We start from the raw sequence: 18,467 nt of genomic DNA, 5'->3' as shown, positions 1-18,467 counted from the left end.
GTATCTCAAAAATTTCTCAGTGAAAAATATAGTTTGTTTTGTCAATTCACTTTCTGTTATTTGCTATTCTTTTTTTTACCATCTCTCTCTCTTTATGGTTTTGTACACAATAGTGTACTATTTGTTTCATTTTTACTTGAGATATCGCCATAGACTTTTCGCAATTTTGCCAAATCGCTGTCGTCAAATAATTACAAATGTTGTTGAGACAATGGACTCAATGATTGAATCGTATTTGGGTGCTGTTGACACTGCCCAGGAGCCAGATGACATTCCCAAAGGGTGCACAGATACCGTTTGGATACTCGGAAAGTGTTACAATCCCGTTCAAGGTATGCACAATATAGTAAGAAGGCCAATGATGATTATACCATTATATTAAAAACTTCTATTTAAATGCCCTTCATTTTTTTTCTATCCCTGCCTTTCAAACATATTTATGTATTAGAATTGGAACTCATCCGGAGAGATATTCAAACACGAATCTGGTGTACGTATCGACGTGGCTTCGTCCCAATCGGTTCGCCCCAATTGACAAGTGATAAGGGATGGGGCTGTATGTTACGATGTGGTCAAATGATTCTCGCACAATCTCTTCTTGATCTGCATTTAGGACGTGATTGGTTTTGGACTCCAGAAACTCGGTGAGATATTGAGTTATTGTAATGAATATAAAGAACTTTTAAATATGTTAAAATTCTTTTTTAAAGGACGGGTAACATTGCATTGCTTAAGTAATCTTAACTCTTTCCGGACCGCAGCATATGCTGCAAGCCAATTTCACAATTTTTTAATGAAAAATATCTAAGCTCAGGAATTATTTGAGGTCCTACAAAAAATATCTTACAATTGGACATCAAATTGAGGTTTGCGTACTCAGAGTCCCAAAAGAGACGAAAGAGTTAAGCAATTTGCATACGCTCCATTTATAGATCATTTTAGCTCACTCCACCTTGGCGACAGATTTTTTTTATTCTGTGTGAATTTAATATTGAAGTATCAAGTAAATAACGTTAATTTATTTTTGTAGGACTAACTTCCTCTTCTAATTCCTCAGTTCTGATATAAAGACAATTTAAAGATTGAAGTCATAGATTTAGTGTGAAAATTCAAATTTTTCAATTTTGCGTTAAAGGCCGCTAGTGCTTCCTTATTTGCAATCTAGCCTTAAAATTTTCTGTATTCTAAAATTTTAAAGGACTTATGACTAGACTCGAAATTATTAAAGGAAACATAGATTCGACATTTACATTTCAGCTTCTTAATCGTGTAGTGCCCTAGACACACTTACGACTTAAACAAAGAAACGGCTTAACGTTATTACAATCAAAATAATCATTTGACTAAATTCCCATAACTTTCCCACCAACTAAGCCAATTCTCGGATTAAGCCGAGATACAGATTAGTCAAATATTGATGAAAATACATTCTGATTATTATTTTGATTTTAGTTACGTTAAGCCACCCTTCGGCTTAAATCGTAAATGATGTGTCTAGGGCATTACAATTTAGTTTCAAACTGGAGATTTCAATCTAGAGGTTTAGGCCCAATTCTTAAATAGCTCGAAATCCCAAATGATAAGCTTTTTTATTGTTTTTTTTTTTCAAAATCTAGTGGATGATTCGTATTTATTATCCAGTCTTAACACAAACGTTTTCCAATACACTTTCCTGAAAAAAAAAAAAATTTAGAGGAGTTAAGCAATATTGTTAAACCTTATGCCTCAGATACACTTGCGACAGTTTCGTACTATCAGTTTCCCACTAACTAAGCCGATTTTCAGAATAAGCCGAGAGACAAATTAGTCAGAAACTGATGGAAATATAATCCGATCACTATTTTGTTTAAATTTATATTAAGCCGTCTCTTAGGAATTGCCTTATGTGTGCCTAGGGCTTCTAAAGAAATTCGATGCTTTAAAATCGTCTACACATTAGTAGAAATTTTTTTAAAAAATGCCTTTTTAAAGAAAATTTCCCCTATCCTTGTAGGCAGAAACGTCAGAATTTAAAAAAAAAGACATTTTTTTTTAAAAAACTTTCTACTAGTGTGTAGACGCCGAGCCTAAAAGACCGATTTAAATTATTAATATTTTAAGGATTATCTCAGAATGGAAAGGAGGTTAAATTTCCTATAAATTGAAGCTGATTCTTAATCTCTTAGAGTCCGTAATAAGATAAAAGTCAATTTTGTAATATTTTCTCCCAAGCCTCTATCTTTCATATGTTGAATAAACATTAAGGTGAGATTTTTTTACAATCTCTTTTATAGTGCAATAAATCTACGTACTAAAGAGTGTAAATCAGTAGAAGATACTGGGGAGAAAATTGTCAAAGTGAAAATTTCAATATTTTTATATCTTTCAAGATAAAAGGAACCGAGGCTACAAATTTTTATTATGGACAGTCTTCAATAAACCTCCATAGACGTACAGAGTTTTAAAAGATTCGACCAACAATATCGACAATGAAAAACATTGAAATTTTGAGCCCTGTTTTTGGAATATTTTCATTTCAGAAAACATTAAATATACTGTCAATAGCCTCGTCAAATTTAAATTTGTGGATACGGCTAGTCCTTGAAGTACCACAATAATTCGAAATTCTGAAATTTTAAGAAATATAAATTCTTGAGAAGTATGATACACTTACGAATTAAGCCAATATACGGATTAGTCAGAAACTGATGGAAATGTAATCTGATCATTATTTTGATTATAGTTACGTTAACCCATTCAGTCAATGTACCAGAAATATTTGAGATAGAATGTTCTTATTTTGGGATTAGTTTCCTACAGACTAAATAGATGAATTTTTTGAAAAGAAACAACTTTTACCTTTCATGGGGGCGCGGGGAGCCCCTGTTAAACACACGTCTTGACGGTCACTGAATTTAAATTCTGTGCATTAATTCATTACAAACTCTATTGCTTTAGATAGTGTAACTATCCAAGAAAACAAATTGGCAACTAGAATTCAAATAAGGAAAGAGGAAAGAGGCCAATTTTAACAAATTCGACAGAATGTCGCATTTTCCGTCCGCCATTTTGGGCTAAAATTTTGCATGACCTTCCGCGAATCAAGAAAACAATAAAAAAATGTATTCCCATCTCTGTCGGACTATTTTTCTCAAGAAATTGAAGAACTAAAATTACTAAAAATCCATTCCCGACAGCAATTCGGATAAAAGTTGCCCAGGAATAAATCATCTAAAATCACTCAATTTGCGTATGATGTATAATACCATGGTAAGGAATGGGTTAAGCCGTCTGTCGACTTAACCCTTTAACGACGAGACACTTTTTGCGGACTGAAAATCAACAATAAAAATTAAACTGAAAAACATAATCAATGATAAGTCTTACATCTAACTTTGGAAAGTCCAACAGAGTCTGATTTGGTGTATTTTGTGCTTCTATGAACAATAGGGACAAAAATAGCCCTAAAATTGATGTAATTTTTCTGACAATACCAATGAATAATATTTTTCGCTTTAATGAAAAATATTACGTATGAGTATTGTAGTTTTTATTGCTAAAAAGGTTTTGCTTAAAAAAATTAGAAGTATAAAAAATAATTAAAATCAATTATTAATTTGAGAATTTAAAAATTCGCCATTTTTGAGCTTAAATATTTACTATAATGGCAAATAGCTAGAGACTTGCAAAAAATATTCTAGATTCCTTCAACCTTCTACTTTGCAATTAGGTACAGATATAAGAAAAAAATAACTTTGGGTAGTCAGGAAAAAATATTTTCGTTATGGGACACCGGTGTTCTAATCGTCCTTAAAGGGTTAAGTCGTAAATATGTCTAGGGCATTACTTTTTGTAATGATTACTTAAGTCATTGAAATATTATCTCTTTGCCAAATAAGAAACTTAACCCTTTGATAATGATTGAGTGACTGTTGACCCCTCGTCTTTAAAGGGTTAACAAAAATACTTATATTCCATAGAAGTACAATTAGAATTAATATAAAATTACTTAAAATCTATTCAATTTTTCCAAAGTCTAGCATGTTATATATGTATTTCTAGGGATCCAACCTATCTAAAGATCGTCAATCGCTTTGAAGACAATCGAAAAAGTCCTTTCTCCATACACCAAATTGCCTTAATGGGCAATTCAGAGGATAAGAAAGTTGGCGAGTGGTTTGGACCAAATACCGTTGCACAAGTTCTCAAGTATATAATGCATCCCCTACTAACATCTTAATTTTTCTAAAATTCAAAAATAAAAATTTTCTTTTGCAGAAAACTCTTAAAGTACGATGACTGGAGTAGTTTAGCCATTCATGTTGCTTTGGATAATGTAATTTACTTGGATGATATCAAAGAATTATGTTGTGACGATGATGACAAATCATGGAAACCTTTGCTCTTGATAGTTCCACTAAGATTGGGTATCAATGAGATAAATCCAATTTACATCGATGGACTTAAGAGATGCTTTGAGATAAATCGTAATATGGGAATGATTGGTGGGAAGCCCAATCAAGCTCTCTATTTTATTGGTTACGTCGGTGATGAAGTACTCTACCTCGATCCGCACACAACGCAACGCAATGGAAGTGTCGGTAATAAACAAACAATTGAAGAGATTGAAATGGATGAGACATTTCATCAAAAATATGCCAGTCGCATACCATTTCGACAAATGGATCCATCACTAGCCGTGGTGAGATTTTATTTATAATTCAAAATTCCCTTTCCCAATCATTGAGAGGCTTTGACCTTTTATCAATCTTTTTTTTTTTGGTATTTCAGTGCTTCCTCTGTCGCACTCAATTGGAGTTCGATGAACTCTATGCACGTCTCCTGCAGGATGTACTGTCTGAATCACATCCATTGTTCGAAGTGATCCAGACACGACAGCAACCCTGGCCGTCCGTGGCGTCTACATCTACACCAAGTCACCGTAGATCACGAAATCGTGGCGACAGTGAGACTGATCCAACATTAGGGGAATTTGAAGAACTGGACGTACGTCAGTCAGACGAAGATTTTGAAATAATCGCATAAAAAATTGTAAATAGTTTGATATTATAATTTTTCTATAACATTATTATATACAACAAAATATCCCCCGTGCCCTTCATGTACATACCACAAGCAGAATACCTACAAAAAAACATTATTATGTTGTAAATTAGAATGTAACATTTTTTTTTCCAATTCCAACAAATTGAAGTAAAAATATTTTGGCTTTCCATGAAAAAAAGCATACCATGCATAAAGCTCTTTAAAAAAAAAAACATAACCCTACTTTAGTGACTCAAAGTTCTTTCTGTGTTCAGCATCTCCGACTTTCAAAGATTTCAGTGATTTGTGCTCTCTGCTATCCAATTCAGTCAAAATTGATTTAAAATGGGTGTTAAGGGTTTAACAACATACATTGCAAAGAATGCAAAAAAATTCCTCGTGCCCCATGAGCTCCATGACTGCAATCTAGTAATAGATGGAGACAATTTAGCCTGTCAGCTGTTTAAGAAGATTTGCAGTACGACCAATTGTGCCTTTGGTGGAGACTACGACATGTTCTACATGCAAGTCTGTCGCTTCTTCATTCTCCTGGATAAGTGCAATGTAAAGTCCTATGTTCTCCTCGATGGTGGTTACGAAGAATATCGCCTCCGGACAGTTCATACAAGATTGAGATCAAAAATTGCCAGTATTAAGCACATAGATCCTAGCCGACCAGACACCATTCACTTTCCCCTACTCATCCGTGAGGTCTTTGTAAGAGCCCTGAAGGACATGGGCATCAAAGTAATGAGATGTCTCTTTGAAGCTGATGAAGAAGTAGCCAATCTGGCCAGACGCCTCGATTGTCCTGTTCTGAGTTATGATTCGGATTTCTACATCTACAATGTACTTTACATCCCCTTTGTTTCTCTGACTTTCAAAGTCTACAAGAAAATCATCCAGAGAGATGGAAACCAGATGATTCGAACTGAAAGATGCTCCATGAAGGCACGAAAGAGAAATCGAAAAGCCAGAGTACCTATAATGGACATTGATGGAGATGAAAATGAACCAGAAGATGATTCAACTGAAGAATGCTACTACTATTTGGACTGTTGCCTCTACCAAATGGAAAATCTTCTGAAATACACAAAACTTACAGAAGAACTTCTACCATTTTTTGGTGCAATCGTCGGAAATGATTTTACCCAACAGTCCAAGTTGAAAAAATTCTACAGTGGAGTCAGTATGAGAAGAAAGAAGAAGGATAAATCCAAGTATCAGAGACAAATTGATGGACTTATTCAATGGTTACAGCATGAATCATTGTCATCAGCTTTGGAAAAATTAGAAATACGCTATGATAAAGCCAGTAGAGAGAATATTCTTGATCACATTGCAACTGCATCTGCTCCATATACCACCACAAAGACTATCTCCTGCACTTTTTTTGGATTCGAACAAGATCACCAGGAGAGTGTAGAAGAGATTCCTCCTGAAGAGGATACCACAGTACAAATTCAAGAAGACAACAATGAGAATAATGTTGAAAATGACGAGGACGAGGAGGATTGTGATGAAGAAACAATAAAATTGGCAGAAAATCCTCAAAGATCCAAAAACATCCCATTTTGGCTGAAAGAGAAATTCCTCCGAGCAGAACTACCACGGTACTGCATTGATCTCATTCATCTCAAAATGTATGTAAATAATCCTCAAATTGAAAATTACAAACTCCCAGATGCCAATCTTGTTGCCCTGGATATTCTTCTACTTCTCTTCCGGATACTCAATGCCCCTGAAACTCCAACGCTCAACTATCTCACAAGACTTCCGGGTCAGGTTACCTATGCCAACAAGTATCTGACATTTGAAGAATCAGATACCATCTCATTTGATCCAGCAGACGAAAAGAATGAAAAACTATTTCATTATATTTTCCGGAATTTTGAAAATCACAAAGAGATTTTCAATTTATTGCCAGCTCTCGACAATGGACAGAAAATCTACTTCCTCGCCATGGTGTATTGGACCAAAAAGTCGAAACTCTGGACATGGTTACATATTAGAAGCCTAATCTTGTCTATGATGATCCTCAGTTTTATTGACCGAAAATGCGGAGAAATTCGCACTCAAGAAAATTTTGAACGTGTCAATGGGAAAAATCTTGCAAAGATAAAGGTAGAATTGTCTAAAAAATGCCCATTGGACGATAATCCAGTAGAACTTACAGAATCCAAAGGACGTCAAATGAGAAAGAAAATCAGTAAGAATGAATGTGTACTGATTCAGGAGCGAATTTTGCCATTTCTCTCCCGAAATGTTCATCATAAAAAATCCTACACAGGATTCTCCAGTACTGTTCTTCATGCATTTTCAGAATTTCAAGCTGTACTCTATCACATGATTAGCCTCAATTCCATTTCGAATTTTCCCTTTGACGAACCACACGTGGCTAAGATGTACAAAGGTTTTCTACTTTTTAATCTCTACACTACACTCAATAAACGTGATGATCCTGAACACTACCTTCGAGATAATTTACTCAAATGTGCCCACAATTTCTGGTCATACTACAATTTTCTAATGACATGGCTCCTGAAGTTTATCCCTGAGAAGAATGTAAATATTGAATAAAAATCTTCTTTTTCCACAAAAAAAAAATTTTTAAACTTTTGATGCTTGAATAAAAAACATAAAGTTTTGTTATTTTCACAAAGCTTTGCAATTTATGTTTGAAAAAAAAAACTTAAAACGAAAATGGAAGATATACAATGGCAGCTTCAGACGTGAGGTTTAGGTTTAGCTTAGTTCGCGAAAGCCTCATATTAGGTGAGATTCTTAATAATCTCACTTACTATAATCCTAACAAAATTTCATGTCGTCCAATCGAGCTCAAATTTGGCCAAAATGTGTTTCGTCATTTCCTGATCACGAATATATGGGTGGGTAAGTAACGTTTCTAGCCGGCCGGCCACTCATTGGAGCTTAATAGCTCCTAAACTAAAAGACATATCGACTTGCGGTTTTCGGCAAAGATTATATATCGTATGAAAATTGCAACTTGGTGCATTGACTCCCCATCCTCCACCACTCCTTCCGCCATTTTGAATACCCCCCATTTTTTGTTATCTCACTACCTCCGCCCCTATGGTATCGATGGGGCTCATATTTTAGTATGTTTCACTGGGCCTTAGGGATTTCCATCAACTTAAGGTTCCCGGACCCCCCTGACCCGAGCTATAAGGATCAAAAAAAAAAAACTTTCTTAAAACGACCATAACTCTGGTTCTAATTGTTAGAATTTAAAAAGTGAGGGCGTTTTGGAAAGCTCTCGTGAAATGCCACTTCCTTTTCTAACATCCCAAGTTCATAAAACCATAGCTAGGGACGGTATTTTTAAATAGAAGATTTTTCAATTTTCTAAGTTAAATAACTCAAAAATTCTTTTGTGCATCGGGCTGAAATTTTAGTATGTTGTAGTCGCTGATAATACCTATCAAACAAAAAATTCTTAAGTCGATCCATAATCCCTCACCCGAGCAATAAGGGGTCAAAGTTCGAATATTGACCGGTCTCTATCTCCGGTTCTACTTGACATTTTGACCTACATTTTACCTTTTTGGTTTCGTCTCGATGAGCACTTTTAGATGCTACAATAAGCTAAAATTTGATGAAAAAGGCATTAATGGTGTTTTTTTTTTAGAAAATTGAATACGAATTTTTAGACTACTGAAAATGCTCGTCCGGTACAAACCCACACACAAAAATTCAAGTCAATATGTTAATTAGATCCAAAGATATAGTATAATGATTTTATTTAAAAGAAAAAGATTTATTTTAACAATTTCTGGAGGGCGAATATCTTTATTAGAAAAAAATGTTCTTTTAATATTGAGAGAGAATTTTAATATTGTATTCGAAAGGAGAAGTAATCATGCTACGTTAAATTTAATTTACAGAAAAGAACGGACTCCGGAAAATTTATAATCGTTAGGAAGGATAAAACATGAAACATAATGGGATTAACAGAGGTCACTGTGCAGTGTGGGTGGACCAAGCCTTTAACTTTCCTGGTACAGCTTGGATCTAGGAATCCTCTTGGACGGCTTTCTTGATACTCCCTTCCTCCGAATGACTCGCTTCCCTATCCTTCGTTCTTGGGAAGACCAGTGGATGGTGTTCGCCTTCGCGGTGCTCCTCCGAAGATATACCCCTAAGGGGCAGTAGTCCTCTCTCGGTGGCGAAGAAGTGTCCCCCGGTGGATGACATCGTTGGGGCCCATCGGTGGAAGATAATCTCTCGGACTTTCTGTGTCATCATGGTGATGAAACTCCAGCCTCAAATAAGGAAGTGTTGGTGTATGTAGCCGTATATTGTAGGCTGAGAAGTCTTCCTGACTATAGAGCTCCTCTTATGTTTAATGGGGAAGCCCCATTTAACACTGCTCCCCGTGTGTACTCAATCACCCACCACAATCTAACAAAACATGAAGAGACGCACAAGTGTACTTTCTGGGGACTTATCACTAAGTGATCGGCTGTTGAAAAGACCGAGAAAGAGATCAGTCTCCAGAGAGTCGGAGAAAACATAGATGAATTCCGAAAACGCACGTTACATCACCCCATTCTTGAGAAAAAAAAAGTCTACCAAGGTGGTATCGAAAAAAAAATTTAATGTGGGCGCCACAAAGTTTAAAAGAAAAACTTGAAATTTAAAGAAACGGAAGAAAATTTATTACAAGTTTGAATGAAATCAACCGATCAACAATTGCAAGGTTAAATCGGTCAGGGTATTTACTTTTATTCATACATAATTGCCAACGAAAGGCGATAGAGGAAAAGAACACCAACGGATAATTCCATAGCTGTACATTAACAGAACTTCAAGGATCTTCCCCCCATCTCAATCCTTACCGTTAACCTCCATCCCAATCTTACCACCAACCCTCAATATTGACTCACCGAATCCGTCGTCCACCCAGACCATACCTTCAGTGGGGAATTTTATAATCTGGAAAACCGTGCAGAAATACAGATCGAAAGAAAGGATAGTGCTCTCAGAAATCAGAAAGAAAATAATATAGTGGAAGTATTACATCGCCGAAAGTTTAAAGACCACCCTTTATCCCAAAAGAGAGGCCATAATTCCGGATGGAATATTGTTAGGATAAGGGAGGTAGGATAAGGAAAAACAAGGATAGTTATTGCTGAGCATTGACGAAACCATTTTCGTACTTAATCAGCTTTTCCTCCAAAAATTAAAATTCTAAACCAGACTTGTTTATGGATCGGCGAGACATAATTGTCGGCCTTAATAAAAAATAATAATAGGGATTCTCTCTATTCAAGTGGAGCTTCTGAAGCCGATGTATAGAACAAAGTATCGGAATGAAAATCTAAAACATAAATATATAAAATATAAATGCATATATATATAATCGACTTGCTTGGTGACCCATGATGACAGTTGGACAGGCTACCTGTCCGGTGGCGTATACCATAAGGGCACGCATAAAGTTGGCAAGCTGATAGTAGGGGGCGGGCAATAAAATAAATACATGGCGATAGTCATTCCGAACTCATATAGTTTTTTTATATTTAAAGCAGCTCAAACACTCATATAAGAGAGAATCCGGAAGGGAAGGCGCATTAGTTACATAAGTAACTAATCCTAGCGCTGTGATTTGCCATCACCAGCTTGGAAGAAGTTAAATGTTTGTAAAGCCGAAAATTATGGTAAAAAAAAATAAAAATTTATGAAAAATTAACATTATCGAAATTATTCACAAGAATAGCGAGAAGGGAGAGAGAAGGAATTTATGACATCATAATTTGGGGAAAAGAAGTCTTAGTGCATAGAGCCCATTAAACCCATCCCAAACCAGAAATATGCACAACCTCGGCCAAAAGAAAGAAACGGGACATTAGATTAGATTAGATTTCAGTAAACCGAATGAATACCCCACGTGCAATAAATATTCTTAGACCGAAAAGAGCCGAGTGTAAGTCCGAAAAATTATTGTCCGAAACATACACCGATGAATCTCGTCTCCCCGACAGAGCAGTGGTATCCTCAACAGCCGCCGCTTAATGGCCTATGAAAAAGGGCACTTCAAGGACCATGCTTAGTTTAAAAAATATTTGTAAATTTTCTCACCAAAAAAAGTTTCCGTTGTATATAGATTCGAAAGCCACTTCTCGATCAGTATCCGAATGATCGAAAAATTAGAAAAGAAAAAACGGAAGCAATTGTAAAGGAACATAATATAAAGTGATACCGATAAAAGTTTAGAATATTTGAACCGAAACGGAAAAAAATAAAGACTAGCTCAGGGTTGGGTTAATCCGGCAAAAGAAAAAGAGATCCGATATCCAAAACGAAAAAGAAACTTCTAGATTAAATCAATTGAAACTCATAGTAAATTTTCTCAAGAACCAGGGTGATGGGACAACGTACAGTATACTCTCGCTAATTCGGCTCTTTTAAGATCGGGCTACTTTTTAATTCGGGCGGCAGTTAAATTCGAAAAAAGTTTGTTGACATTTTTCAAGTTCGATTATGATTATTAAATGAAGCAAATATGCTCAAATTTGTCATGATTTATCTTAGCTTTGATGTGATTTTGCATTATTTGGAGGTTTTTATGAAATTCGTAATAGCAAAGAGCATCTAAACTCAATTTAAGTATGCAGATGAAGAAAAAATCGTTTCATTTCAATCAATTTGCTGCCCGAATTTCTCTCTAATTCGGTTGATATTTCGGTCCCAAATGCCCGAATTTAAAAGAGTCTACTGTATAACACATAGAATTCAGCATTTAATCAGACAAAAGAAATCCGGAAGAAAAGAAAAAGAGTTCGAAAGATTAAAATTTTTTAAGAAATAAATCAGACAAATGATCTGACCGATCTTCATCTCACCATTCCCCCGTACCGTAGATGTAGCCCTGCTCCCGATCCCTTCTAGTTCAGAAACCACCCTCCAAGCCCTTCAGGTGCCCTTGATGGGTCGAGCCGTTCCAAGAGAATCAGTTCCAGGAGAATTTTAATATTGTATTCGAAAGGAAAAGTAATCAAGCTACGTTAAATTTAACTTAAAGAACGGACTCCGGAAAATTTATAATCGTTAAACAGGATAGAACATGAAACATAATGGGATTAACAGAGGTCACTGTGCAGTGTGGGTGGACCAAGCCTTTAACTTTCCTGGTACAGCTTGGATCTAGGAATCCTCTTGGACGGCTTTCTTGATACTCCCTTCCTCCGGATGAGTCGTTTCCCTCTCATTCTTTCTTGGGAAGACCAGTGGATGGTGTTCGCCTTCGCGGTGCTCCTCCGAAGATATCCCCCTAAGGGGCAGTAGTCCTCTCTCGGCGGCGAAGAAGTGTCCCCCGGTGGATGACATCGTTGGGGCCCATCGGTGGAAGATCGGGAGGTTCTGTGTCATCTGTCTGTCATCTGTGTCATCACGGTGATGAAACTCCAGCCCCAAATAAAGAAGTGTTGGTGTATGTAGCCGCATATTGTAGGCTGAGAGTATAGAATCTCTGACTATAGAGCTCCTCTTATGTTTAATGGGGAAGCCCCATTTCACTGCTCCCCGTGGATACTCAGTCACCCACCACAATCTAACAAAACATGAAGAGACGCACAAGTGCACTTTCTGGGGACTTATCACTGAGTGATCGGATGTTGAAAGGACCGAAAGCTCGACAAAATTGCACACATATTCACAATCAAACAGGATAATTCATGAATTAATTGGGAGGAAAAGAGATCAATCTCCAGAATTGTAGAAAACATAGACCAATTCCGAAAACGCACGTTACAATATGCCGATAAATTTTTCAACTTTGACCCCCTTACAGCTCGTATCGTGTTCGAGGCACTTAAAATAGATATAGAAATATACAGATATAATAAGAGGCGCCTCTAGCGGTGGTTTTACGAACTTCCGATATTAGGAGTTGTGGAATTTCACAAGCTTTCCAAACGCCTTCATTGATTAAAATAATGACAATTAGTATCGGATTGATTATTTTAATAAAAAATTTTGACCCTTTCTAGCTCGGGTCGGGAAGCCTTAACCCTTTAACGACGAGACAGTTTTCGCGGACCAAAAATCACCAATAAAAATGAAAAAACAATGAACAAAACCAATAAAAGGTCCTATATCTGGCCTTCGAAAAACCAACAGTCTGATCCGGTGTATTTTTTGTCTCAATGAACGATATAGGGACAAAAATAGCCTAAAAATTTAAGTAATTTTTCTGACAATACTAATGAGCGATAATTTTCAATTTAATGAAAAAATATTATGTTTGAGTATTGTAGTTTCTTTTCCCAAAAGAATTTTGCTTAAAAAAAATTGAAAGTATAAAAAAATATTAAAATTTTTTTTTTCATTTTAAGAATGTAAAAACTCGTCATTCTTGAGCTTAAAAATTTACTATACAGAAAATAGCTGAAGACTTCCAACAAATATCCTAGATGCCTTCAACCTTCTACTTTGCAATTACATACAAACATAAGGAAAAAATAACTTTAGGTGGTCAGGAAAAATTATTTTCTTTATGGGACATCGGTGTTCCAATCGTCCATAAAGGGTTAAGGTTTTTTTTAACAAAAAAAAAGGATATTTCAAAATGGCGGAATTGAGGCTGAAATTGTTAATTCACTCAATTGCAATTTTCACGCGATATATAACCTTTGCCAAAAACCACAAATGGATATCTACTTAGTCTATGAATTATTAAACTCGGAAGGAGGGAGGGATAATTGCGGGGGTCCCGGTCAAAATCCTGAAAGCCAAAATCCCGAATTGGCCAAAATCCTGAAAGCCAAAATCCCGAATTGGCCAAAATCCCGAAAGCCAAAATCCCGAATTCTTAAAAATGTCACAGCTACTCCCACGATTGTATCCTCGCTTGCTGGAGGCAAAGGAAAATCTTCTGTGTCTTAGGAAATTATTCTAAACATTTTCCTCCATATAATTTCATCCCTTTCAAGATTTTGAAAATTCGGGATTTTGGCTTTCGGGATTTTGGCCTTTTCGGGATTTTGGCGTTCGGGATTTTTGCTTTCAAGATTTTGGCTTTCGGGATTTTGGCCGCCACCGAATTGCGGAGTATATAATTCAAAAAATAAACAACAACAAAACAGTAAGGAAAATTGTCCTAGCTTTTTGCGCCAGTTTTTGAATATCTTAATTTTTCCCGTATTTTTCAAAACAAAAATTCAGTTATATAAATTATAGATAATACTAATAGCTACTTTCCAATAACATCTATTGACAAAATGGAATTTTTGGTTTCGTTTATAAAATAAAAGAGAAAAATTCAAAAAGCTGGTGGGCAATTAAAAGGCAGGCCATGTTCAGCTTATACCATGGATTTTTTTTTCATAATTCAATTTAGTAATGAAAGCATTATGTCGAAAATTATTGTTGTTATTGAATTTTTTTGTCAATTAAGTATACTAGATTAGTTCTATAACCTTGAGCATTAACCCTTTAATGACGAGACACTTTTTACGGACGGAAAATCAACAATAAAAAACAAACTGGGAAACAGAATCAATGATAAGTCTTACACCTAACCTTGGAAAGTCCAGCAGAGTCTGATTCGCTATATTTTGTGCTTCTTATGAATGATAGGGACAAAAATAGCCCAAAACTTTAAGTCATATTTCCAACAATACCTTCCAATGAATAATATTTTTTTCGCTTTAATGAAAAATATTATGTATGAGTATTGTAGTTTTTATTGCCAAGAGATTTGCTTAAAAAAAAATTGAAGTATAAAAAATAAATAAAATCAATTATGCATTTGAGAATTTAAAAATTCGCCATTTTTGAACTTAAATATTTACTACATAGCAAACAGCTAGAGACTTTCAAAAAATATTCTAGATTCCCTCAACCTTCTACTTTGCAATTACGTACAGATATAAGAAAAAAATAACTTTAGATAGTCAGGAAAAATTATTTTCATTATGAGACACCGGTGTTCCAATCGTCCTTAAAGGGTTAAAGATTATATCGCTCCTTGGAAATTACAAGGGGTCAACTCATTTTCGGCAATTTTTCAGGAGCCAGTATGAAAGATTTAACTTTAATTTTCAGCTTTAAAAATATATATTTTTACGAGTTAGCTCCTTGTCGTTCTAAATGATGCACAAATTTTGCTGAAATTAGAACGATAAAGGATCAACTTGCTTGAGTTAGTCCCTTGTTTCACAAAAAAATTGAACGATTAATTTATTTTGTGCTCCTTTACTTCAAACAAAATTGCGCAAGCAATCAGAAAGAGTAAAATTTTGAAAAACTTTTCTGATAACAAAATTTAGTGACTTATACGAAAATTGATTAAATTCTCTTTGTAAGTGCATTAAACTCTCAAAATCGCAAAAAAGTGAATTGGCCCCTTTTAATTTCCAAGGAGCGATATGATGAAAATCGCATGGGCAAATTTCGAAAAAAAAATTTAAAAAGTTTTATTTTAAATTTAACTTATCCCGGATACCTGTTTTCCGATCTTCAATATTTTCGAGGTCTACTGACATAATCGACGCCTCAAAAAATCATATTTTTCCAATTTTCCAAGTCCGAAAATTCGGCTACTAATTTTTGGGCATCAGATAGGCCCTAATTATACCCTGGGAATATCAGACTGATTGGAGAAAGTCGATTAAATCGTAGGATCACAATAGGTGTGATTATGTAATACCTTATAGACACATTAAAGATTTAAGCCGAGAAATTGCTTAACGTAATCAAAATAATGATCACATAATTACATTTCCATCAGTTTTTGACTATAATCCGCTTTTCGTCTGAGCTAGTTCAGCTTAAGTCTTAAGGGTGGCTAGGGCATAAGAATCACACAGAAAAATCATAAATACACCCAATATCAAATGCTTATGAATTTTTAGTTTACTGATTTTGTAGTGCAAGCTTTGCCATTAACTAATAGTCATATTCTTAATATTTTAACGCGTTTTTTTATTTTTTGGTTAAATTTTTTACTACTTGTATTTTTATCGAAAGAACATTCTATTTAATGACACCTTGAATTTCATCTTCGGATTCAGAATCTAGGCTCTCCAGATGCTCTTTAATTGTCTTCCTCAAAATCTCCTTCAATTCTTCACCTTCTTTATTAACGACGTTTACCTATAATGCAATATACGGTTTTATTTTATAATGTTTGTAAAATATAAAATCTTTACTCACAAGAACAAAATCTTGCTCCATATTCCTGAGAAGTCGCATTTTCAGCCTCAGAATTGCTGTTGGTGTCTTAGAATCGGCCATAGTTGCTTCTTTGTCCAGTAAATCCAACCAGAATGTGACTTTTCTTCCATCAGTCATCTTAATTTCAATCCAATAACTCGGAATATTTATGTTCCTTACTGGAATTTTTGATTGAATTTTTGTGATCTTCAATTCTTCAGTCAAGTCTTTTAGTATCTGTCCAACGCAAACAAATTGTGGGCGTTTGTCTAGAAGATAGTCTGGAACATTGGATGGACTTTTGGAAGTTTTGCTACCCACATCCTTGGGCACAACTTCTGGGCACTCAATTTCCAGACAAGTTATTAGAAGTAGCTGCCTCGAATCCAATTTTGCACGATTTAGATTTTTCGGAGGTACTAGAAAATTTTTTTCAGTGAAAAATGCCTTGAAAAGAGTCTCAGATTTTCCGCCCAACATAAAAAAGGATAGAAGTGTATCCACAAATTCATCATAGGAATATTTATATTCGTAATTTCTCAATTTCCAGATGATTGCATTTGTAAGATTTTTCATGTCGTCTCTAGTGAAAATTCCATCCGGGAGACTCGTGCAGCACCAGAGGAATGTTGCCAGATCCTTGGGACGAAAGTTCGGATTCATGTATTTGTCATCTCTGCTGAGGATCATGGATCTCTCATGTTCTTCTTGAATTATCACCATGCATTCTTTTACTACATGGCTTCCAAGATCCGTCGGGAGGTTACGATTTTCCACAAAGAGTGCCAATAGGTGAGCATATCCTCGTAGATCAGCATTTGGAATACTTCTATTTCTCAGGAAATGTTGCACCTTATCCAGAACATCCCCGCAATCTACTCTATTGTGTCTCAAACTCTTGACAAATGTCACTAGGAGTTGAATATCAATATCCTGATCCATTTCGAGGATTTCTGTGGTCAATCTCTGATGGAATTCCTTATCGGGAATCGTAACAGCAGCCTTAAAGGCAGAATTGGCCACAAGAGCAATCTGCAAGGTATCCAAATCACGGATAAACTTGCTCAGGTGCATTCCCAGAAATGCCTTTAACTGTTCACTCTCTTTCCGGGACTTCTTGAATAATCCCAAGTAGAAACAAATTTGCAGAAAGTTCTCCTTTGTGTCATTCTGAGGGAATCCATCTAACAATTTCTGCACCCCATTCCGTATTGCGTCCAATTGCGTCACTTTGTTGGGCAACAAATACAAGAACATGAACATTAATTCCTGAACATCTCGATACTCCATCTCCCCAATTCTCCGGTCTACTTCATTGTCCAGCTGATTAATAACCTTGAAGATTTTGCCGATGTCTGCATTCCCACGATAGTTTGCTGTAAACATCAGGAGCCTGGCCAATTGGTCAGTTTCTACTTTCTGTAGCTCCTGAAAGAACTTCTGCTGATCGTGAACTGGATAGAAATTGCTGTACTTGATGCTGTTCCTCACAATTTTTGCTTCTCGACTATTTTCGTAGGCAATTGACTTAGCGAAGCGATTTATAAGAGTTCCGGAATGCGAATGATCCTCATACAGAAAATCCTTCTGTGTGAAAGTTGCATAAGGCGATACACCAATTTTCCCACTTTTCTCCACAATGCTTCTGAGTCTCAACATTAAGCGAGACATCATGAATAGATTCTAACCACTTGACACCAAGAAATTCTTTGGATTTTCCAATAAAAAAAATTGTAAAGAAAAATCTCTATACACACGCGCTTCACGGTAAACAAATTTTAAGGTTATGTTATAAAAATGGCGTCGGCGGGCAGACAAAAGCTCTACACAAAATTAAATTTTCTTCCTCAAATTGAAAAATCATAAATAAATCACTTAAAATTGATGCAGAGTATGCAGTATCATTATAAACACCTAGGCAATGTATTATTCAGCCTTCTAAATGCAAAAAATATAGTAGAAATATGGAAAAAGAAAACTTACCAATAAAATTAAATATGCGGCGTCTCACGAAATTATTAAACAAATTCTTGCACAAAACAACTTTCACAACACTTCAGTCTTACTGAGTATTACTTTTCTGTATATTCCTGTAAGATTTACACAAATAATTAGTATTTTTTCCACAATTTTCACTTTTTCACTGTTTTTCTTTAGAACAGAACACAGCACAGACAAAACCAAACAGAAAATTTATTTCGCCTCGCCTGCCTCGCCGACTTGAAAATTTGGAGACCTATAGCAGCGCCAAAAAATCAACCAAT

The 18,467-nt window shown here is 35.5% G+C and overlaps 3 protein-coding genes and 1 long non-coding RNA gene across 5 annotated transcripts in view; 2 read left to right on the top strand and 2 right to left on the bottom strand.

Annotated features, from left to right (window-relative positions):
- Positions 1-18,400, bottom strand: part of LOC129807500 (uncharacterized) — a 112,661-nt gene extending 94,261 nt beyond the window's left edge. For both annotated transcript variants that reach the window (XR_008752289.1, XR_008752288.1), the window contains exon 1: positions 18,187-18,400. This is a non-coding gene — a long non-coding RNA (uncharacterized LOC129807500). The remainder of the gene's footprint in view (positions 1-18,186) is intronic.
- LOC129807496 (cysteine protease ATG4A) lies at positions 95-7,632 on the top strand. The gene is made up of 5 exons (XM_055856794.1): positions 95-332; positions 449-644; positions 4,042-4,188; positions 4,258-4,681; positions 4,771-7,632. Exons 1-5 carry the CDS (start codon positions 95-97, stop codon positions 5,023-5,025), a joined length of 1,260 nt encoding a protein of 419 aa, XP_055712769.1. The 3' UTR covers positions 5,026-7,632.
- On the top strand, positions 5,371-7,632 carry LOC129807494 (protein asteroid). Its single transcript, XM_055856792.1, has one exon. It carries the CDS (start codon positions 5,371-5,373, stop codon positions 7,603-7,605), a length of 2,235 nt encoding a protein of 744 aa, XP_055712767.1. The 3' UTR covers positions 7,606-7,632.
- Positions 15,952-17,991, bottom strand: LOC129807495 (uncharacterized). The gene is made up of 2 exons (XM_055856793.1): positions 16,204-17,991; positions 15,952-16,143 (listed from the first exon to the last, which is right to left on the bottom strand). The coding sequence occupies exons 1-2, from the start codon at positions 17,875-17,877 to the stop codon at positions 16,024-16,026; spliced, it is 1,794 nt and encodes a 597-aa protein (XP_055712768.1). The 5' UTR covers positions 17,878-17,991; the 3' UTR covers positions 15,952-16,023.
- Positions 18,401-18,467: the final 67 nt, after the last annotated feature.

This window comes from Phlebotomus papatasi, chromosome 3, assembly GCF_024763615.1.
Source record: "Phlebotomus papatasi isolate M1 chromosome 3, Ppap_2.1, whole genome shotgun sequence".
Lineage (NCBI taxonomy): Eukaryota > Metazoa > Arthropoda > Insecta > Diptera > Psychodidae > Phlebotomus > Phlebotomus papatasi.
The sequence above is the reverse complement of the archived record's forward strand: the minus strand, read 5'-3'. Positions and strand labels throughout refer to the sequence as shown.